We start from the raw sequence: 20,672 nt of genomic DNA on the forward strand, positions 1-20,672 counted from the left end.
GTACTCTCCCCAAAGCTTAATGTAGAGCTCTGCATAGAGCGAGAGATCAGTACTTCTTATCAAGTGCAGTACAAACTTACCAAGCTCTCCAATCGTTTAGCAACTATGGATGCAAATCTTTGCTCTCCAGCCAGTTCAGAAATAAGAAAGACATATTCCGGGGCAGTAACCTGGTTTGATCTGTGAGTTCTTCCTGTATACAGAAACACAGGTACAGGGGAGACAATACCTCTGTCAGATCAGATATTGAGAACCGACCAATTAGGATATATTTAGTAATCATTCCACAACAAATAATAAATCCCTCGTTTCTCTTCAGAATATTTATTAGACAAGCTGAAAATGCACTATGAAAACAAACAAAAGGGAGGGGAGACTGCTTATTTTTGGTAAGGACACAATATTATCCTAATGAAACTAATTTACTAATTATACTTCTTTCACTGCTCATCTGAACAAACAGGTTTGGAAACAACATTTTCCACCTACCCCCGCTTTTCCGATTTTCAGGAAGTACTTCCATAAAACAGCAAGTGCTACATCAAAAGTCTAATTCCCATGACTTGATGAGTACAGGGAAGCTTCTTGAGTGAAAAGGTGGCTTCCCTAGATCTCAATCAATAGTATTTATGAGTGTTTACTCTTTAAAGAGCTATAAGCACTTGGCAGAAAACAATAATAGAGGTGATAGGCCTGATCCCTGACCCCAGGGGGCCTTACAGTTTAAAGGGGCAGATAGCTAAAATAACTTACAAGCATGAATTAACCAGCGAGTGAGTACCCAAGTGCTTAGGGGATGAAAAAGTGATGAAGTAGCAGCTTGGGGGCATAGAGAGAAAAGTGCTGGGTCGATGAGCAATTAATAAGGGAAGGCTTCCTGGAAAAGAGCTCTTTCCGCACCCAAAAAACCTCAATGGAATTCACTTTTTGTACTCACGCTTCAGGAATAGTCATCTTTAACCTGAAAGTGTCCTTAAATGGTCAAGTAAACAAAGAAGCAGGACTACACCTAAACTAGTCCTGTTCTACTTACAAAGGTCCTCCCCATCCCCCCAAAAAAGATTCCAAATTCTCCCTTGGAAGTCTTTCCAGTTTGATAATCCTTAATATCGGAAAGTTCTTCCTTATGTCTGCCTAACTCAAAACCGAAACCACCATTTTATCTGCCTGAACGAAGCTTTTCTTTATGCCCCGAATTTTCTTACAAACTAATCACTAAAGTGAACATTTGAATTAACGTACCAAATTGCTGAATTGCTCGGTCAGCACTCCATGGCAACTCCAAAGTCATGTGCACCCTCCGTCTCTGGTTCTTCGCTCTGCGATCGGCTTGCAATGAAATACCTGAGCTGGCAGCTTCTGAGATGATAGCAATATTCTGGAACACATACAAGTTACCTCCTTGTAAAACTGAGTACAGAGTTATTTCATATTCTGAGCATCCACTGAAGAGCAGACATATAAACCTCCATTCAGATTAGGATCATAGGTCTAAAGTCACATTTGCTAATAAAATTAGTGAAGGGTCCAGGGCACTTGGAGTGAAGAAATCCAGTTCTAGCCCCGGCTCCATCACACCACTTGTGTGATCCTGGGAAATAATAATAATATTGATGGTATTTGTTAAGTACTTGCTATGTGTAAAGCACTGTTCTAAGCGCTGGAGGGATACAAGGTGATCAGGTTGTCCCACGTGGGGCTCACCGTCTTAATCCCCATTTTACAGATGAGGGAACTGAGGCCCAGAGAAGTTAAGTGACTTGCCCAAAGTCACACAGCTCACAATTGGCGGAGCCAGGATTTGAACCCATGACCTCTGATTCCAAAGCCTGTGCTCTTTCCACTGAGCCACGCTTCTTCTCTAAAGAAAGTCACAGCTTCTCTGTGTTTTAGTTTGCTTCTCTGCAAAATGGAAATAAATACTTGTTATCCCTCCCTTAGACGGTGTAGGATGAGAACTGCATCTGATCTGATTACCTTAAAACTACCCTAGCACTTTGCACAGTGCATGGCACAAAGGAAGCCCTTAATACCATTAACCTCATTATTTCTATTAGTGAAAACAATTCAAGATCACAGATTATTATTATTATTGTATTTGTTAAGCGCTATGTGCCAAGTACTGTTCTAAATGCTGGGGTAGGAGAAAATCTGGTTGTCCCAAACTGGGCTCACACATTTAATCCCCATTTTACAGATGAAGTAACTGAGGCCCAAAGAAGCGAAGTGACTTGCCTAAGGTCACACGACACTCAAGGAGTGGAGCCAGAATTAGAACCCATGTACTCTGACTCCCAAGCCCGTGCTCTTGCCACTAAACCAAACTAGATGAAACCTTTATACTATCTGCTTAATCTACTCAGATTAAAACATTACCAAAAATTTCTATCAAAATAAAAGCAATTCACCAACAGAAATGTACTGATGTATTCAGGTTAATTACAACATGGATAAAGGTGATGAGAATTTAGTTTTGCTCTTTTTAGAACTGAGAGTGTAGCAGAGGTTGAGGGGGTGGGTGTGAAAGAGGAGGGTGCTACTTCTTTCGATATCCCCCACTGACAAATGCTTATACATGGCGCTAACTGGTACTGGAACAACTGGCACCTAACATTTCTTACATTAACGAAAGCTGACAAGGAAGTCGCTATGAAAAATCAAGCAGTGAAGCCATTAAAGTCTCCCAATTCGTTATTTTAACAGAGCACACAAACCAATTTGGAAAAAGAAATCACCAGACAAAGACAGCTTCAGCTTCATCATACTTTACAATCCCCAAGGAAGAGGTAAACCTTGGAGAAATTAAGCACTGTTGACCAAATTCAAGCTGGGATTTAACTGGAGAGGACCTCAGTTCCAGAATCTTAAGGTGGTGAGTGCAGCCAAGCTTCATTTTTCCGGTTGGCCCAAGAGAAAGCAGACTACATGCCTTAAATATCTGTAAATGAGTCAGGGACTGCTCAGCTTGTTTTGTACCTACTGCATCTAATAGCAGAGAGGCACTGAAATGTTTTTGATGCCAGTGACTGAAGAACATTAAAAAACTGAAGTTTTTTTTAGTAAGAAATGAGTACAGTGAGAAATTTACCTTATCTCCATCCATAAATCTTTGCTTTTCTGTAATGTTTAGAATTTCTACGGGCACATCAAGTTCAGATCGGGACTCGTAAGATATGCTTCCATCATCGTTGCTTACAACTCTCCCTTTTCGGCCTGTCATCTGCAAAAGAAGCGGTACTTCAGTCAACTGCATTTACTGAGCGCAGAGCACTGTAGTAAGTACTTTGGAGAGTACAATGTAATCATTGGTAGATGTGTTCCCTGCCCACAAGGAGCTACAGTCTGGGGGACGACGACACACGGGCATTAAAATTAATTACACATATGTAGTATGTGTGGGGCTGAGGGTGGGGTGAATAAAGGATACAAATCCAATGCAAGGGGGTCACAGAAGGAAGAGGAAGTAGAGGAGATGAGGGCTTAGCCGGGGAAGGCCTCTTGGAGATGTAATTTCAATATGGCTTTGACTTGGGGGTGGGGGGGTGAGTCGTATAACTTGCAATAACTTTAATGAGATTATTGGCTCAAGAATGACCACAGTAACTTCAGAGAAGCAGCACAGTGTAGCAGATACAGAACGGTCCTGGAAGGTAGAAGGTCACAGGCTCTAATTCTGACTCCACCACTTATCTGCTGTGTGACCTGGGGCAAGTCACTTAACTTTTCTGTACATCAGTTACCTCATCTGCAAAAAAAGGGGGATTAATAATAATAATAATGGCATTTGTTAAGCGCTTACTATGTGCGAAGCACTGTTCTAAGCGCTGGGAAGGATACAAGGTGATCAGGTTGTCCCACGTGGGGCTCACATTCTTAATCCCCATTTTACAGATGAGGTAACTGAGGCACCGAGAAGTGAAGTGACTTAACCAGTCACACAGCTGACAATTGGCGGAGCCGGGATTTGAACCCATGACCTCTGACTCCCAAGCCCATGCTCTTTCCATTGAGCCATGCTGCTTCTCTAAGATTAAGAGTATGAGCCCAACATGGAACAGGGACTGTGTCCAACCTGGTTAACTTCTATCTACCCTAGGGTTTAGAACACAGTCAGCACACAGTTAAGCGCTTAACAAGAACCATAATTATCATTACTATTATTATTTAAATACATTTACACTACTTCTTTGGAGCCAATTTTAAACTCTCATGTAATAATGATGGGATGTGTTAAGCGCTTAATATGTACCAAGCACTGTTCTAGACACAAGGTAATCAGGTTGTCCCACATTGGGCTCACCGTCTTAATCCCCATTTTTCCAGATGAGGTAACAGGCACAGAGAACTTAAGTGACCTGCCCCCCAAGGTCACACAGCAGACAAGTGGCAGAGCCGGGATTACAACCACGTTCCCTGACTCCCAAGCACGTGCTCTTTCCATTAAGCCACGCTGCTTCTCGGGGTGCTTATCTGGGGTGGCAAATCCCAAAGCCTCAAGTCTGATTCTCTAAGATTGGGACTGACTATAACAATCATAGAAATGAATTAGAGCTTCATTCAATAGTCCATTTTACCTCTGCTACATTCTCTGGACCTCCCAGCTCATCAATAAGTTCATCCAGTGTATTAGGCGGAAGATCTTCAGCCAATTTTTCCAATTTATCCAGCAGCTCTTTCTTCATCTGCTGGGCCCTCTCAACGGCATCTTGACTCGTTACAAGGCTGCTATTACTATGGCTGTTTGCTAAGAAAAGCAAAATACACTTTTTATTCATTTGATTATACAAGGGAAAGTTTTCTATTCCTTTAAATAACGGCCCTGCCTGGAACGAGGGGCAGTTTTACCTTCATACCTGGTAGGTTGTTGGGAGTAGTAGGGACAACTGAGGTGGAAGAAAAACTAGGTCGCTTTGATCCAAGACCTGATGCTAATAAGGCACTTTGAATAGAATCTGGATCTATACTTTTCTTCTTCTTCTTCTCTTTGTTTTTCTTATGATCTTTTCTAATTAACCAAGGATCTGAATTTCAAAAACAAAAAGCACAATTACATTTAAAAGCGAAATATCTACAATTAAATTCAACAACAAATGAAAAAGAAGCAAAAGCCAACCCCAAACCCATTACCACTAGTTTTTTCCTTGATTAGTTTCCGTATTTTGAGGGTCAATGCAACTCTTCCCCTTTATATATATTATGTAAAGGTTAACAGTGTTAATAAAGGGGTAAATAACTTCTTTGTAATGTGTGGACTTAGCTTGATTTTAACTTACCATCTTCATCATCCTCACTCGATTCATCTCTAAATGGGTTGAAATCATCATCATCACCCGAACTCATAAATTTTGAGCTCTCGTTGTCAGTCTCTTCATTATCCGAGGCATCAGATTCACTTCCACTCTCATCAGAACTACTGCCAGCAAGGCCACCCACTTTTCGGGCTTTTTTGGCTTCTCTGTTTATTTCTTCACCTAAACCCCAACCCAAAACCAAGAAGAAAACAAAAGTAAAGTGTTGGGTTAAGGAGATTTGTATGACTTCATTTTATAAATATATTGTAGCTTAATTCATGGAAAAGAAAGTACTTTGGGGGTACTTTAGAAAATGCACCATGGCAAATCTTTGCTCAGTCGTTCAGTCCAAAATTAACTCTACCTCCACCTCCCTTCACAAAATTAAACAAAACCATACATCTACAATGAAAGTGAGAGAATGCAGTACTGTAATTATAAGACTTACTCTTACCTTTCCGTTTCTTTATTTTATTCTCTTTGCAAGGACTATCTCTCGGTGAGCTGTTGTTACTCTGAGCAGTCAAATCTATCCCTAACAAACTAAAAAGTTTCTTCCTGTCTGGAGCCGGAAAATGTTTCTCAATGAGGGACTGTAATACTCCTCTGTATAAGGGGGAGAAAAAAAAGCCTTTAAGAACCAGCATTTTCTAAAGCAGTTCTCAATTAGTATAATTTATATGAATTGAAAAGCTATGTCACGCCTGTAAATTTTTTGAAAATGAGGCATGATGATTTACAAACTATTCAAGCTCCCTCTTCAAACAAGCACAGTTTACCTTTAAGTTCAACTGCCTTTTGTTCTCTTGGTTCACTTCCCTACTGTTAATAATGGAATTGTGTTTACTCCTTCTCCAGTCTCAGAAGGCGCACGCACAAATTTTTTTTTTTGGGGGGGCGGGTCTGGTTTGCAGACAATCTAACGAAGTTTGCTAGTGGTTCCTAAAATGATGGTTTCATGTGTCAGCTGACATTTTCCTCATAGACAGTTCACTACTTTTAATTAAATCGGTCTTGGAAACAATCACTGCCCATTAATCTTGAATGAATAAAGATGAAGCAGCGTGGCCTAGCAGAAAGAGCATAGGCCTGGAAGTTGGAGGATCTGGGTTCTAATCCTGGCTCTGCCACTTGGTTGCTATTTGACCACGGGGTGAGTCATTTCAATAAATCAAAGGTATTTTTTATGGCATTTATTAAGCACTTACTATGTGCAAAGCAGTGTTCTAAGTGCTAGGGAGTTTACAAGGTGATCAGGTTGTCCCACGTGGGGCTCACACTCTGAATCCCCATTTTACAGATGAGGTAACAGGCACAGAGAAGTAAAGTGACTTGCCCAAAGTCACACAACTGACAAGCGGAGGAGCCAGGATCTGAACTGATGACCTCTGACTCCAAAGCCCATGGTCCTTCCACTGACCCACGTTGCTTCCCCTATTTGGCACTTACTGTGTGCAGAGCAGTGGACTAAGTGCTTGGAAAAATACACTATAACAGAATTGGCAGTCATGATCCCTACTACAAGGAGTTTACAATAATGTTGGTGAGGTTGGGTGGGTGGGGGGAAGGAAGAAAGAAAATACACCCACCCACCAACAGAAATAAACTACAGATAGACTAACAGTAGAGTATAAGGATATGTACATAAGTGCTTTGGGGCTGGGGTGAGCATCAAAGTGCTTAAAGGGTACAAAGCTAAGTACACAGTCAGAGCAGAGAAGAGGTTGGATGGGGGAATGTGGGCTTAGTCAGGGAAGGCGTCTTGGAGGAGATGTGACTTCAAGAGGGTTTATGTAATTTTACGTTTACTTTGAGGACGCTTCTCAGCTGACTGGGGAATGGGGGAGGAGTGTCTTCGGCTCAACCCAGGGCAGCCATTAAGCCAAGGAGTAGATTGGGTCTAGTTGAAAGAGTACAGTACTGGAGTCAGGAGACCTGTAATCTCGGTTTACTCATCTGTAAAATGGGGATTCAACACCTGCTTTCCTCCTACTTAGGACTGTGAGCCCCACATGGGGCAGGGGCTCTGCCTGACCTGACTATCCTGTATCTACCACATTATAGTACACGGCACAAAGTAAGAGCTTATCAATTACACAATTGTTTTACATCTCCTGTGGCAAGAGGGGACGGTTTCACCAGGAACATTTTTGTACTTATTTACATTTATGATTTAAATCTACTCCCACCTAATCTTATGAATGCAGCACTAACATGAGGACTGGTTCACGGTCTTTTTAAAACAGCTTTTAAAGAAATGAAACCACTTTAATCTATAAGGATATAGCTGCAACATGATTCTAGGCTTCAGAAATAAACCTGCCACTGGCTTCTGTAAACATAAGACAATAATACTTCTATCACGACATAACATTGCTCCATATTCTTTATATCAGACTGAAGTTACTACACAATTTTGATGTATTGCACCTTTTGGACAAATGCAAAATTAGGGGTGGGCCCAGAAGGGGAGCAATGCACAAAACCACTTCAGTTCCTGAACATTCTTGTTTTGAATTTAAAATGTACTTAGGCACAAATGCCAAAAGACAATCAAATGAAAAAAAAAAACCTTACTTGGCTGTGGAAACGAAGTCATTCAATTCTCCCCCACCTTCTTCCAAAGCCTCTAAGGTTCTAGCTTCTCCAGTAGATTGCAGGCCAATAACAACACACTAGAGAGGGAGTGAAGAGGAAAACATTACAATTAAAAAGCAAAAGAACAACAAAGGACTAATAGAAAAGGCAGGAAAATGATTCACCTTGCTATTGATATGAAAATTGACCAAAGCATTTTACATTGGTCTAATACAGCAATTTTATTAAGATCAAAGTTTAAAAACGGGAGATTTTGTGGGTGTCCACAATCATTAATGAAAGCCATAAAAAAGGAAAACTTACTTTTCCATTCTTGATTTCTTCTCGAGCTAGCTGAACTACCCTTTTAACTTTGGATGCTATGCACAGGTATTTGAAAAATCTCTGGTGGGCAGACCAGAACTGACCCCACATAGACTTCTTCATGCGTTGCTCTGCATCAATAAGATCAGCTGCCTGCTGAAACTTCTCTCTGGCATTTACCCACTAAAGGAGACACAACAACAAAAATGTACACTGTGAACATTTAATTGGAAATGTTTTAATTCTAAGTGCAAAAAAGGTATTTTAATACCACCAGAATAAAACTTCACAAAAAAGGAAATTTAGCAGAACAGCATTGCCTAGTGGCAAGAGCACAGGTCAGAGGTTAGGTTCTAATCCTGGCTCCACCACTTGTCTGCTGTGTGACCTTGGGCAAGTCACTTCACTTCTCTGGGCCTTAGTTTCCTCATCTGAAAAATGGGGTACTGAGACTGTAAGCCCCATGTGGAACAATCTGATTATCTTGCATTTACCCCAGTGCTTAGAACAATGCTTGGCACATAGTAAGCGCTTAAATACCATAATTATTATTATTATTGTAGGGGGAATTAATTTTACCCCCTAAAATGCACTTCACATCTGAAATAAAGGTCTTTATTCAAAAGATCCAAGTTGAGAGAACATATAGGCCTTCCATGGTGCATACTTTCATGTGAAACTGGGTTTTCCTAATTTATCCTTTATCAGAGAAAAAAAATAGTTCTAGATTTGGCTAATCATTATGATTCTAAAAACAAATACACAAGTATTAAATAAGACAGGCAGGGAGACTGCTTTCACTTCCACAGTAAAAAAGTATTTTGTGAAGTTACTGCAAAGGTCAAGACAAATATTTAACAAAATGGCAACTTATCCAATAAAAGTTGAATACGCTTGGCTTTCCCACCTTTTGGAGGTAGTGAACAGATCACTTGTGGCACCATTATGTGCTAATTTGCCACTTTAGCTTTATAATCTGGCATTTTATTCACTGCAAAGCTCCCTCCCCATATGAACCTTCACATCTAGTTGCTGGAATCAATGTCAAGGGCCCCAAACATTTCCAAGAGCACAAGCACAGGAGAACCAACTGCTGTTCTTGCTGCTTCTGCCTGATCTGTTTTGTATTTATGAGAGCATTCATAATGAACTACATAGGCTAGGACAGAAGAGGAAAGTGCTGTTCTTCCCCAGATGTCGAGTTACCTGTTTATATTTCTGGGCAGAGTCCTGTGTTTTTCATAAAAAAGCAAAACCACTTAGAGAATATTCCAAATCCCCCCAAGCCTGCCTCCTCATACCTCAGCGAGGTATAGAACAACCAGAAGTGGTAGAGTACCTGCTGGGATTATGTCACTTACGGACAAGGTTTCTGACCAAAAAACTCCCTAGGATGCCCTGACGGATGGGCAGGTTGATTGGGAATCCTGAAAACAACTGGCTAACATGGGCAGTGGACACTGCACTGGCTTACTGAGGCAGTTGCCTCAATACGTGCTTGCTGTTCTACAAGCTAGCATCCGTGCTCTGAGCCACCTCTTTGGCTGTAAGTGGGTTATGTTCATAAAATTCTTCTGGCCCCATCACAAAGGATATGCTGTACCCTTCCCAGTCTACTTACTAGCCGAACCACTGTCCCAGGAGCAGGAACGTGACTCTGAGGGGCAAGAGCATGGTGATGGAGCATGGAGACCTCTAGGACTCTGATTAGGGCAGAATTTGGGTCTTGAAATCAATGTGACTAGACTGAGGCTCACTTGCCATAACACGAGGCTCCAAGATATCCAAAATACCAGGAAAAGCAAGAGAGAAGTCTAACACTAACACCCTGAACACTTCTTGAAAAGCTCAGGTCACTTAAACGGTTCGGTTCCACTGGCAAATTTAGAACTATATTCTTGATGGATGGAAACCTGTTCCCTGTAACATATCTATAATCGGTGGTCATGATCACTGCAGTTCCTTTGAAATATTTTACGATTACAATGAAAAACATTTCATTAAGTGGCAATCCCCATTCCAGGAGGATGCCGGATAAGAGAGGGTTCAGAGAAGCAGCATGGCCTAGTGGAAAAGAGTATACAGGTCTGGGAGTCAGAAGATCTGGATTCTAATTCTAGCACCATGACTTGTCTGCTGTGTGACCTTGGACAAGTCACTAAGGTTCTCTGGGCTTCAATTCCCTCATCTGCAAAATGGGGATTAAATACCTTTTCTCCCTTCTACTTAGACTGTGAACCCCATGTGGGTCTTGATTATCTTGCATCAAATCCAGTGTGAAGTACAGTGCTTGGCACATAGTAAGCACTTAAATGCCATTATTATTATTACTTAATTTACAAACCCATCAAAACATGAGAATGAAGCTCATCATCGTTTATTTTTATGGGCAAAAACAGCTTTAAAATTGCTTTCATAGTGAACAACCATGACTAAAGCAGCAAAAATCTACCAGAAAAATTTAAAGAATCAAGAAAAATCCATACCAGTTTCACAGCTTTGTTATACATTTTAACGTAGCTCTGCGAAAGAAGAACTTCCTCAATTTTGAAGGTCACCCCGGTAAAGCTCAACTGTCTGGCAATGTACATTCCTCTTAGCTTCATATCCATAGCAACTATTTCCATGGCACCAACACCCCTGAATGAAATAAAAAAATACAGAGAAGTCCAATACCTCATTGACAATTGAATACTTCAAATGAACCAGTTTAACAATAACCTTTAAGTGTCCAAGAGAGCAAATGAAATTTAGAGGCCATTACCTTCGTTCTACTGCTTGAATAAAGTCACTGAACTCTCTAAATGGGGTTCCTTCACCCCATATTCCAAGTCGATTCATATACGCCATGTTCCGAGGTTCAGAAGCCCCTGAAAAAAGGATTACACATGATGTGACCATTGGAAAGAAAAAAAAGTCCAATACAGTGATTTTAGAAAACAAATTAATACTAACCTGTGGCACTGGCATAAACAACTCTAGCTTTTGGCAGCTTATTCTGAAGTTCTAAAACTGCTAAGCCAGTCTTGGTAGGTTTTGAAGAACCAACAGGACATAAGTTTTTAGCTTTGTGACACTCATCAAACACAATCTAAAATGAAGGAGTTAAGGAAAAAGGCCTGTTTCAGCTGTGGAGAGCTTTTCTAGAAGCTGTACCGTACCCAGAAATAACTGCATTGGGCCAGCAAATAATCCCTGCAAATCCTCAAACGATCTCAGTCATCCAAATATACGATGCCCCTCCAACTTGGAAGTCTAGAGTATAATCCAGTTTCTGATCATCTCTTCTTCTGTGAGCATGGTGACCACGGCTGAGTGCCAGAATCAGGAGGAGGCAGCAGCAGGTCGAGGCGATACCAATGCTTGCCAATCAGTTAATGGTATTTACTGAGCGCTTACTATGTGCAGGGAGCACTGCTTGGGAGAGTACAACAGAATTAGCAGAAATATTCCCTGCCCTTAAAGAGCTCACAATCTTCTCTCTTCCCACTCCTTGGTGCTGCCAACAGCCAGCTATTTTCATGGGATACAATCGACCCAAAATTTGACGTGAGACCTAAAAAACCCCTCCCATTATTCCTAACTTGCAGTTGATTTAACAGTTTCACATGCAATCAGTTCTCCCACAACACCTGCTATTTTCTTGATGAATCCGATGTTAACAATCCTTAATTTCCTAACCACGCTCTATCAAAAATGTATAGTGAAAACATGCATTACAGAAGAACTGAAAATGCTTCAAATGTCTGTATGTTAAAATATTACAAACAAGCAGACAAAACGTTCTCAAGATCTGATGGCTTGAGAAAACAGTGAGTACTGGTAATAATTTCGTTGTTTGCATAAGTCAAGAGGTCATCTGATATAACATCCAGCTTTCAAATTTTCTCTCTAATCCTCTCAGATTTTCAGTGAAGGAGATTCCACAAGTTGACCTGAGAAGCCTATTTTTAAGAAGTTTCTCACCATCGATAAGTGAACCTAAGCCCCTTTGCGCTTGGGTAAACCTAAAAACTGTTGAAAAGGATACCACTCCATCGAAGTCATCACTGCACCAGTGAAGAAGCTGCTTTAATCTTGTTTTGTATTTACCACCAGATTGACTTTCACCAATAAGAGAGGAGTAGGTGGCAAAAATCACACCTTTCTTCACACTCCCATTATGCTTGGAAGAAATTTTTCCATATTTAAACTAGAAGAAAAAAATGTATTTTAGCAAGTTGTCAAAATTATGATGTCATTTCCATTTTCACCCATTTGTCCGACGCAAGAAGTTGCCAACGGATGCCACGGTGGCATCATTCAATTGTCTTTATTAAGCACTTGAGTACGTGGGAGAGTTCAAAAGCAGCAAAAGACAGTCCCTGCCCTCAAAGAGTTTACAATCCAAGAGGGGGGTAGAGAGGAAAGAGAGATGAAGCTTTTTATAGTTAGGAGTGAGGCTGGAAAGCTGAAGAAGTGAATAAAGTGCTTAGATAGAGTATGGGAATCAATATGCACATACATGCTCAAGGTATCTGTGAGTACATTAGTACTGAGCTGGTAGTTGGAAGGATATAACCCGGGAAGAAGATCATGAACTGGGGAATGCCTCAAGGGAAATGGGGAACTTCCAAGGGCTCTGGGGGACGGAATTCCAGACAGGAGGCAGTTGGGTAGCGGTGTGGGGGAAGGAGGGCACGAGCAGGGAACTGGAGGTGGGAGAAGTGACAGCAAGGAGCACAATACCCAATTTGGGGAGTAGTGGTGAAGAGGGGAGACAAGGAGAGCTAGGTGAAGCCAGTGGTTGGGGGTTTTCTACTTGATGCAGTGGGAAGTAGGTAGTCACTAAAAATTTGAGGAAGAGAGAAATGTGAGCACACCAACATTTTAGGAAGATGATCTGGGCTGCAAAATAACTGATGAGGGGAGAGGTCGGAGGCAGGAAGTTCAGTGAGGTGGCTGTTTGGGTGTAAAGGAGTGGTGGATCTGAGAAATACTGTAAAGAAAAACAAGCAGGATTTAATGAAAGAATGAATATGATACTCTAGTGAGGAGTAGCGTGGCCTAGTAGTCAGGGGACTTGGGTTTTAATCCTGGCTCTGCCACTTCCTTGCTGATGATCTTGGGCAAGACATATCTTCAAGACTGTGAGCCTGTTGTTGGGTAGGGACCATCTCTATACGTTGCTGATTTGTACTTACCAAGCTCTTAGTATAGTGCTCTGCACACGGTAAGCGCTCAATAAATACGACTGAATGAATATACTTCTCTGTGCCTCAGTTTCCTTCTAAGTAAAATGACGATTAAATACCTACTCTCCCTAGTAAACTGGGAGCTCCATGTGGAAAGAGACTTGGTCCACGCTACATATACAATACCTACCCCAGACGTTACTACAGCGTTTGGCACACAGTAATATTAGTGTGATGCTTCAAGCAAAGATGTGAGAGTGATGAATGGTTTAGGAGGGATGCTGAGTTGTTTGACACCTTTAAAAAGTGCCAGAGAGACAGCAATATGAAGAGGCTCTGGAGGCCAGAGCAAAATGAAATCCTAGAGCCAGAGGAAAAAATGACCACTCTTCAAAAAAGTGGTTTTAACTATACCAAACTGTGCATATTCAGTTATAGTCTCATTCATGTTCTGGCATGCTAATGTTTTCTGGGGAATTCCTTTGCAGGTTAGTAACCTATGTATTTTGTGTTGGCATTAGGGCTCCTCCCCATCAGGTCAGTTTCCAATTGCTTAGTCTCCAAAACGAAAGTCTTTCAAACCAAGACTTGCAATTGAATAGCTTCAAAAATATAGACATATATATTTTTCCCATTCTCTTGATTGTGAAAATGCTTTTCCCTGGGCTTACTGACCCAATTTTTACTCATACATTTTTCATCAGTCATACTCGAGTGATTTATGAAAAATGGACAAGGGCACAGCACTGAACAGCTGATGGGGTCATAACAGTTATTCTGCTCCACCATTCAGATGACACCCATTATCTTCCCTATGTCTTCCTGAAGGAAGGGAAACATAGTCCCACTTTCAGAGGCAAAGCTCATCCTGAATGGCAGGGAGCCAGTAAAAGTGGCCTAGAACACTGGCACAGGTCCAATGTGCAAGAGATGGTCTTTCAGTGCTCACCCTTAGCAATGGCAACTTCCAAAAGAGAGGTCCCCCACCAACATATTCTAAAAACACACGATCAATGGTATTTACTAAGTGCTTACTGTGTATATGCCACTTGGGAAAGTACAATAGAGTGGGTAGACACGATTCCTGCCCTCAAGGAGGTTATAATCTAAATGGCGAGACACACAAAAATAAATTACAGATATGGGAAGCAGTAGAATAAAAGGATAATGCACTTAAGTGCTTTGGGGCGGGGGCGTGGTATCAAAATCCTTACGGGTGATGTGGGGTTGGATAGGTAGAAAATCAAAGTCCTTAATAATAATGATAATGATGGCATTTTATTAAGCACTTACTATGTGCAAAGCACTGTTCTAAGTGCTGGGGAGGTTAACAAGGTGATCAGGTTGTCCCACGGGGGGCTCACAGTATTCATCCCCATTTTACAGATGAGGTAACTGAGGTCCAAAGAAGTCAAGTGACTTGCCCAAAGTCAAACAGCTAAGTGGTGGAGCAGGGATTTGAACCCATGACCTCTGACTCCAAAGCCCGGGCTCCTTCCACTGAGCCACGCTGCACCCACAAACATAAGTGACACAGGAGGACAACAAACCAGGGTTTATGGGTTCGTGTCCCATCTGGGGTAGATGGTCTTTTCCCTCTAACTGTAAACTTGTTGAGAGCAGGGAATGTGTCCGTTAAATTGTATTCTCCCAAGTGTTTAATTCAGTGCTCTGCACACCGAAAGTGCCCAATAAATACGACTGAAGAAATGAGGTTAGGAGGGGAAAGCTTCTTGAGGGAAATGTGATTTCAATAGGACTTTTAAGATGGGGAGAGAGTGTTTTCTGTCAGATATGAAGGTGCATGCTCCAGGTTAGGGGGAAGATGAGCAAGGGGTTGGTGGTGAGATCAAGATCAGCTTGACGTGGAGGAGCACAATGTGTGAACTAGGCTGTAATAATACTAATAATACTAATAATTAATGACATCTGTTAAGTACTTATTATGTGCCAGGCTCTATACTAAACACTGGAGTGGATACAAGCAAATCTGGTTAGACATAGTCCCTGTCCCACATGGGGCTCACAGTCTCAATCCCCATTTTACAGATGAGTTAACTGAGGCAGAAAAGAAGTGACTTGCCCAAGGTCACACAGCAGACAAGTGATGGAGGCCCATGCTCTATCTAATAAGCCATGCTGCGTCTCATGGGGCGATGAGGTAGGAGGGGAGAGCTGATTGAGTGTAGAAGGTTAGAGGATGTCTCTCCGATGCGGAGATGGACGGGCAAACTTTGGAAGTTTCTGAGCCATGGGGAGAGATGAACTGAACGCTTTTTTTAGAAAAATGAAGCAGAATGAAGTATGAACTGGGGTGAGGAGATTTGGATGCATGGAGGTCAGCAAGGAGGTTGAGGCATCAGTCGAGGCAGAATAGAGACGCTTGGACCACAATGGCAGCAGCTGTGTATATGTTTGTACAGACTTACTACTCTATTTTACTTGTACATATTTACTATTCTATTTATTTTGCTAATGATGTGCATATAGCTTTAATTCTATTTGTTCTGATGATTTTGACACCTGTCTACATATTGTTTTTGTTGTCTGTCTCCCGCTTCTAGACGGTGAGCCGGTTGTTGGGTAGGGACCGTCTCTATATGTTGCTGACTTGTTCTTCCCAAGCGCTTAGTACAGTGCTCTGCACACAGTAAGTGCTCAATAAATACAATTGAATGAATGAATGAAAGAGGAAGGGATGGATCCTACGGGTATTGTCATGAAGAACATTTAGTACATTAGGATTTGGTGATAGGCTGAGATGAGAGAGAGAGAGAGAGAGAGAGGGAGATATGAGTCGAGGATAATGCCAAGGTTACAGGCCTGTGAGGCAAGTAGGATGGTGATTTAAAAAAAAAAATAATCAAAAGATATTTGCCCCAGCATAAATTAAAAAATTCATAAAACTAAAAAGCCATGTCTACCTACTCCTAGAATTAGAGAAAACATAAATAAGGCTTTTGACAAGCAGCACTCACAATTTTCAATATTACTCAAAATAAAGGGAAATGGCAATTTTTGCAGTACAACCGTTTGAAAAATTTAACACGACCTATGTAGTAGAACATTAATGCCTCCCTCCTACACAGCCAAAAGTTTCCATACCTTGTTTAATGAATGGACCAGTATGTTTTTGGCCCCAATATCCCTCAAATCTCTTTCAGCGTCATACTTCAAATCATTTGACACACTAAACCTGCCATGGGGGCAGAAAAGAAAAGACGAAAAATTAAATGCAGGCAACGCGAATACCAGAGGAGTCTAGAAAAATTTAAGTAAATTAACCCAAACAGCGGCAGCAGCACTTTGGTGCTTAGTTCAACAGCACTGCCTCTGCACCCACTTCTCCCCGGGGCTTGAGCACACACCCTTTGGAAGTTGGGAGCCTGGGAGAAGCAAACCAACTACAGTATCCCACAACCTCTAGGGCCCAAACTCTCCCACCTGCCCTTTCTTAAGGAGGGGACACTCCCTAGAGCCGGACACAAAGACAGTGAGCCCATACATTAAAAGACAGACGAGAGGAAGGATCTTGTATTTATACTTACCACAATGCCCTTTTTCTACCCAATAGGTAGTTTTCATAGATTATTCCAGCTATAGTCCTCCCTTTTCCCACACCTGCACCATCACCTATCAAAAAGCCGGCTCTGTCTCCATTAGGTAGGAATGTCTCATGTTGCTGAAACAGAAAATATGTTGGTAGTGAATCACTAGAGTTCTTCCTACTTAGAATAACTATGTTGTTCCGAAAAACAAAATAATCTTCATATAGCAAATGTCTCCTCAAGCCTAAGAGCAAAACAAGTGCATTACACTGCATAAAAACCAACCTCTCATCTAAAAATCTACTATTTAGAATAAAGGCGCTATATTTATAAGCATATTGCTACATTCCATACCTGGGCTGCATATGTAATTGCTTCAAGCTGCAATGCTGATAACCAGCCATTATCAATGCTTTCTTCCGAGATTGACGTTTGGTACCAGACATCAGGAGGTGTAACACTAGAGAGGGAGCTGGTTTCTACCACTGCATCTGGATGACGCAAGCCAATTTTTACTAGATGAAAGAAAAGTTCTACCATTAGTGATTTTAAGCACAACCCAAACCAGCTTTACAATGTGACCACACACTTTTTCCCCCAAATGGAGACTACCCATTATCTAGTTCGTGAGATTGGGTATTTCTGGTAGAGATCATTGTTGGGCATAACAGCAGTAGTAATAGAGCGCACTATTAAAATTTTCGCATCTTGTGATTGCCCTTACAAGGAACATCACCACCTTAAACTGGAACAAAAATTCTGGTCAGAGTAGCACTATGAAAGTTCATGGTGAGAACAATCTAACCTTGAAAGGAATTTACAAAACAATTCTAGCTTCAAGGAATTTTCTGGCAACAACTCTGGGGGCTAAAATGTAATTTTTGAGATGTTACATGGTTTGCAATGCTAAGAGCAGATCTAAAGCACTCTTGAGTACACTTTGAAAAACAGAAGTCACAAATCAAATGCTTTTCCTTTTGCAAATTAAGTTCATTTCAAAACAGATCACTGTCTACAAAATTTCATGGACCTCAAACTAGTTAGCAGCAAACAATTCCATGCAGAAGAATCTTTTCACATCAGCGTATGGTATCCTAGTGAAAGAAGCCTGGTTAGACTTTTACCAAAACTATTTAAAGAAATACAAAAACCTTAAGTAGCTACCCTACCTCTCAATCTTGCAATTCAATACAATTGCTATTGAGAAAGCATTTCTAGTAGAAGATAAAAATAAAAAATCATGGAAAAATATTTAATACAGGAAAGGAAGAAGATATTCAGTTTCTTTAGGGAGTGTTTTGAAAACTAAGCAGCAACAAGGTCCAGTGAAAAAACTAGGGAGTCAGGGGAATGGGGCCAGTTCTGGCTCCATCACTTGCCTGCTGGGTGGCTTTGGGAAAGACACAACTCTCTGGGTCTGTTTCCTTTTGCAAAATGGGGATAAAATCCCTATTCTCCATCTAAGACATGAGACCCACATCATCATCATCATCATCATCATCATCATCATAATAATAATAATAGCATTTGTTAAGCCCTTACTATGTGCAAAGCACTGCTCTAAGCACTAGGGAGGATACAAGGTGATCAGGTTGTCCCATGCGGGACTCAGTCTTAATCCCCATTTTACAGATGAGGTAACTAAGGCCCAGAGAAGCTAAGTGACTTGCCCAAGGTCACACAGCTGACAAGCGCCAGAGCCAGAATTAGAACCCATGGCCTCTGACTCCCAAGCCCATGTTCTTTCCACTGAGCCACACTGCTTCTCTAATGGGACTGTATCCAGTGTAATTATCTTCTATCTTACCCCAGCGCTTAATACAGTATTTGATAAATACCATCATTATTAATTATTCCTAGTGAAAAATGGATAATGGAATACACCCACCATACATGGTCCTTACAAAATCATGGGGTGTTATACCAAAAAAGGCTTGCACTGTTGGGAAATAAATACTCTCCCTAACTTTCATCATTTCTTCAGTCCTGAATCAGAAGATTGGTTCCTGTAACATACTAAGTATTGTTTTAATGTTCTCACTTTAACATATTTGGGAGAAAAAAAAGAAGCCAGAAAAAAACTATTGAGATCAAAATGTTTTCAACCTCATTTTTCACTGTTAAAGGTAAGTCTTAGGTGAAAGTCCTTGGGAATTAATGAGAGTGAATCTGATTGGAGATATCTAACAAATTACTTTTCCCATAAGTGAATATACTGTCATGATCCAAAGCTCACACGAATCACCCAGGTTACTCAACTACCATTACATTTCCCAATACTCTATGTAATTAACAAAATCAGAAGAAAGCTTCGTTCATTTTGCAACAAACCAGGAAGTCATACATTTTATTGGCATATATTCTGCATATGTCTCCGCATGGCCCATTTCTTCTTCATCTTCCTCCTCTGGTTCATCTTCCTCTTTTACTACTGGCACTTTCTAAAATATACAATGTAGTGACATTAATCAAAAAGTGCACTGCTAAACTTGCAGTCCACAGAAAGCAAGCCAGAAGAGTCTGGTTCCAGGCTATTATCACACCCGCACTACATCAAGCAAACATACAGATGCATTTTAAGACTGGAAGATTGGGAGCAATCACTGCTACCAAACATCAACACTGAGTTTTCCATGTGTAAGACTTTGGTGCATTCATTCATTCAATCGTATTTGAGCGCTTACTGTGTGCAGAGCACTGTACTAAACGCTTGGGAAGTACAAGTTGGATCAATTCTTGCAGATTTACTGGTTTTTACTCAAAGGTCCCTCAATATAGGGCGAAAACAGACAATTCTGAATTTACATCTCCCTAACAAAAAACCATACTTTGAATCCAAATTCTGATTTTCCATGGACAACAGTACATGGCAATTCCACAATAAGACTGGCTACATTCACTAAGGTGGGCTTGATCAAATGGTGGGAACCCCACAAGAAAAAATGATGTGGTCCAACTTGAGCATGCAAAGTGGAGGTGAAGCACTACATAACAGTCTCAAACAACATTACTTTGCCAATATGTACCGATAGCACAATACACCTTTGTGTCTTTTTCCCTTACCTGTTTGTCCAAGGGGCTGGGAGGCTTGTTAAAGACGTGAACCTTACCAGGAACCATAGATAGTCAATCAGGGAGTTTGGAAAACACCCCTCATTAATGCAGAAGCAAGCGTTGAGAAACAAAACTAATTTTACACAGTTCGACATTGCTGTTCACAACTGAAGACATCAGTTAGTTTTCTCTTTAAAATTAATTTTTTGCTGTGTATAAAGGCCGCGGCTTCACTGATATTACTCAATCACCTTTGAGGAGAAAGACAGCGGCTAGATAGATATGTCTTAGAGCATGAACTTCAGTTCAGAAGCCAAAGATGTTTCAGAAATTAGGGATTCTTGAAGTTTGCTTTAGAATGAAAAGCCTCCCCCTCAAAAGCATATCGATGTTCAAAGGAAACATTAGGATGCTTTTTTTAAAAAAAACCTACCATGGTAGGCGAAAAGCTTCTCATTTTGATATCGTTTATCCATATTCTTGCCACTTCTTTATTAGAGGCTTCTTTCTTCACAGCACCATTGCTTACATCAGCTAAAAAATTAAATATAGACACAAAAATTAAGGTTAACTTTTAGACGAAAAACTGAAGAAAATAATTAACCAAAACTCATGATAGAGCACTCTAAAGTCACTAATGCCCAGCATACGTTATGAAAATTGAAACAGTTTCTGTCTAATTTTTCTGAGGGGACAGAAATGTG

The 20,672-nt window shown here is 40.9% G+C and overlaps 1 protein-coding gene across 5 annotated transcripts in view; it reads right to left on the reverse strand.

Annotated features, from left to right (window-relative positions):
- Window positions 1–20,672, reverse strand: part of SBNO1 (strawberry notch homolog 1) — a 68,069-nt gene that overhangs the window by 17,644 nt on the left and 29,753 nt on the right. For all 5 annotated transcript variants that reach the window (XM_038762628.1, XM_038762627.1, XM_038762626.1 and 2 more), the window contains 18 exons: window positions 20,402–20,502; window positions 19,259–19,355; window positions 17,269–17,429; window positions 16,915–17,048; window positions 16,472–16,562; window positions 12,223–12,384; window positions 11,148–11,283; window positions 10,957–11,062; window positions 10,679–10,832; window positions 8,193–8,375; window positions 7,869–7,966; window positions 5,746–5,897; window positions 5,274–5,471; window positions 4,854–5,021; window positions 4,575–4,744; window positions 3,089–3,220; window positions 1,243–1,378; window positions 81–193 (listed from right to left, as the gene is read on the reverse strand). In XM_038762628.1, the coding sequence (XP_038618556.1) occupies window positions 81–193; window positions 1,243–1,378; window positions 3,089–3,220; window positions 4,575–4,744; window positions 4,854–5,021; window positions 5,274–5,471; window positions 5,746–5,897; window positions 7,869–7,966; window positions 8,193–8,375; window positions 10,679–10,832; window positions 10,957–11,062; window positions 11,148–11,283; window positions 12,223–12,384; window positions 16,472–16,562; window positions 16,915–17,048; window positions 17,269–17,429; window positions 19,259–19,355; window positions 20,402–20,502 (2,492 nt within the window). The remainder of the gene's footprint in view (window positions 1–80; window positions 194–1,242; window positions 1,379–3,088; window positions 3,221–4,574; window positions 4,745–4,853; window positions 5,022–5,273; window positions 5,472–5,745; window positions 5,898–7,868; window positions 7,967–8,192; window positions 8,376–10,678; window positions 10,833–10,956; window positions 11,063–11,147; window positions 11,284–12,222; window positions 12,385–16,471; window positions 16,563–16,914; window positions 17,049–17,268; window positions 17,430–19,258; window positions 19,356–20,401; window positions 20,503–20,672) is intronic.

The sequence above is a fragment of the Tachyglossus aculeatus genome, chromosome 21, assembly GCF_015852505.1.
Source record: "Tachyglossus aculeatus isolate mTacAcu1 chromosome 21, mTacAcu1.pri, whole genome shotgun sequence".
Lineage (NCBI taxonomy): Eukaryota > Metazoa > Chordata > Mammalia > Monotremata > Tachyglossidae > Tachyglossus > Tachyglossus aculeatus.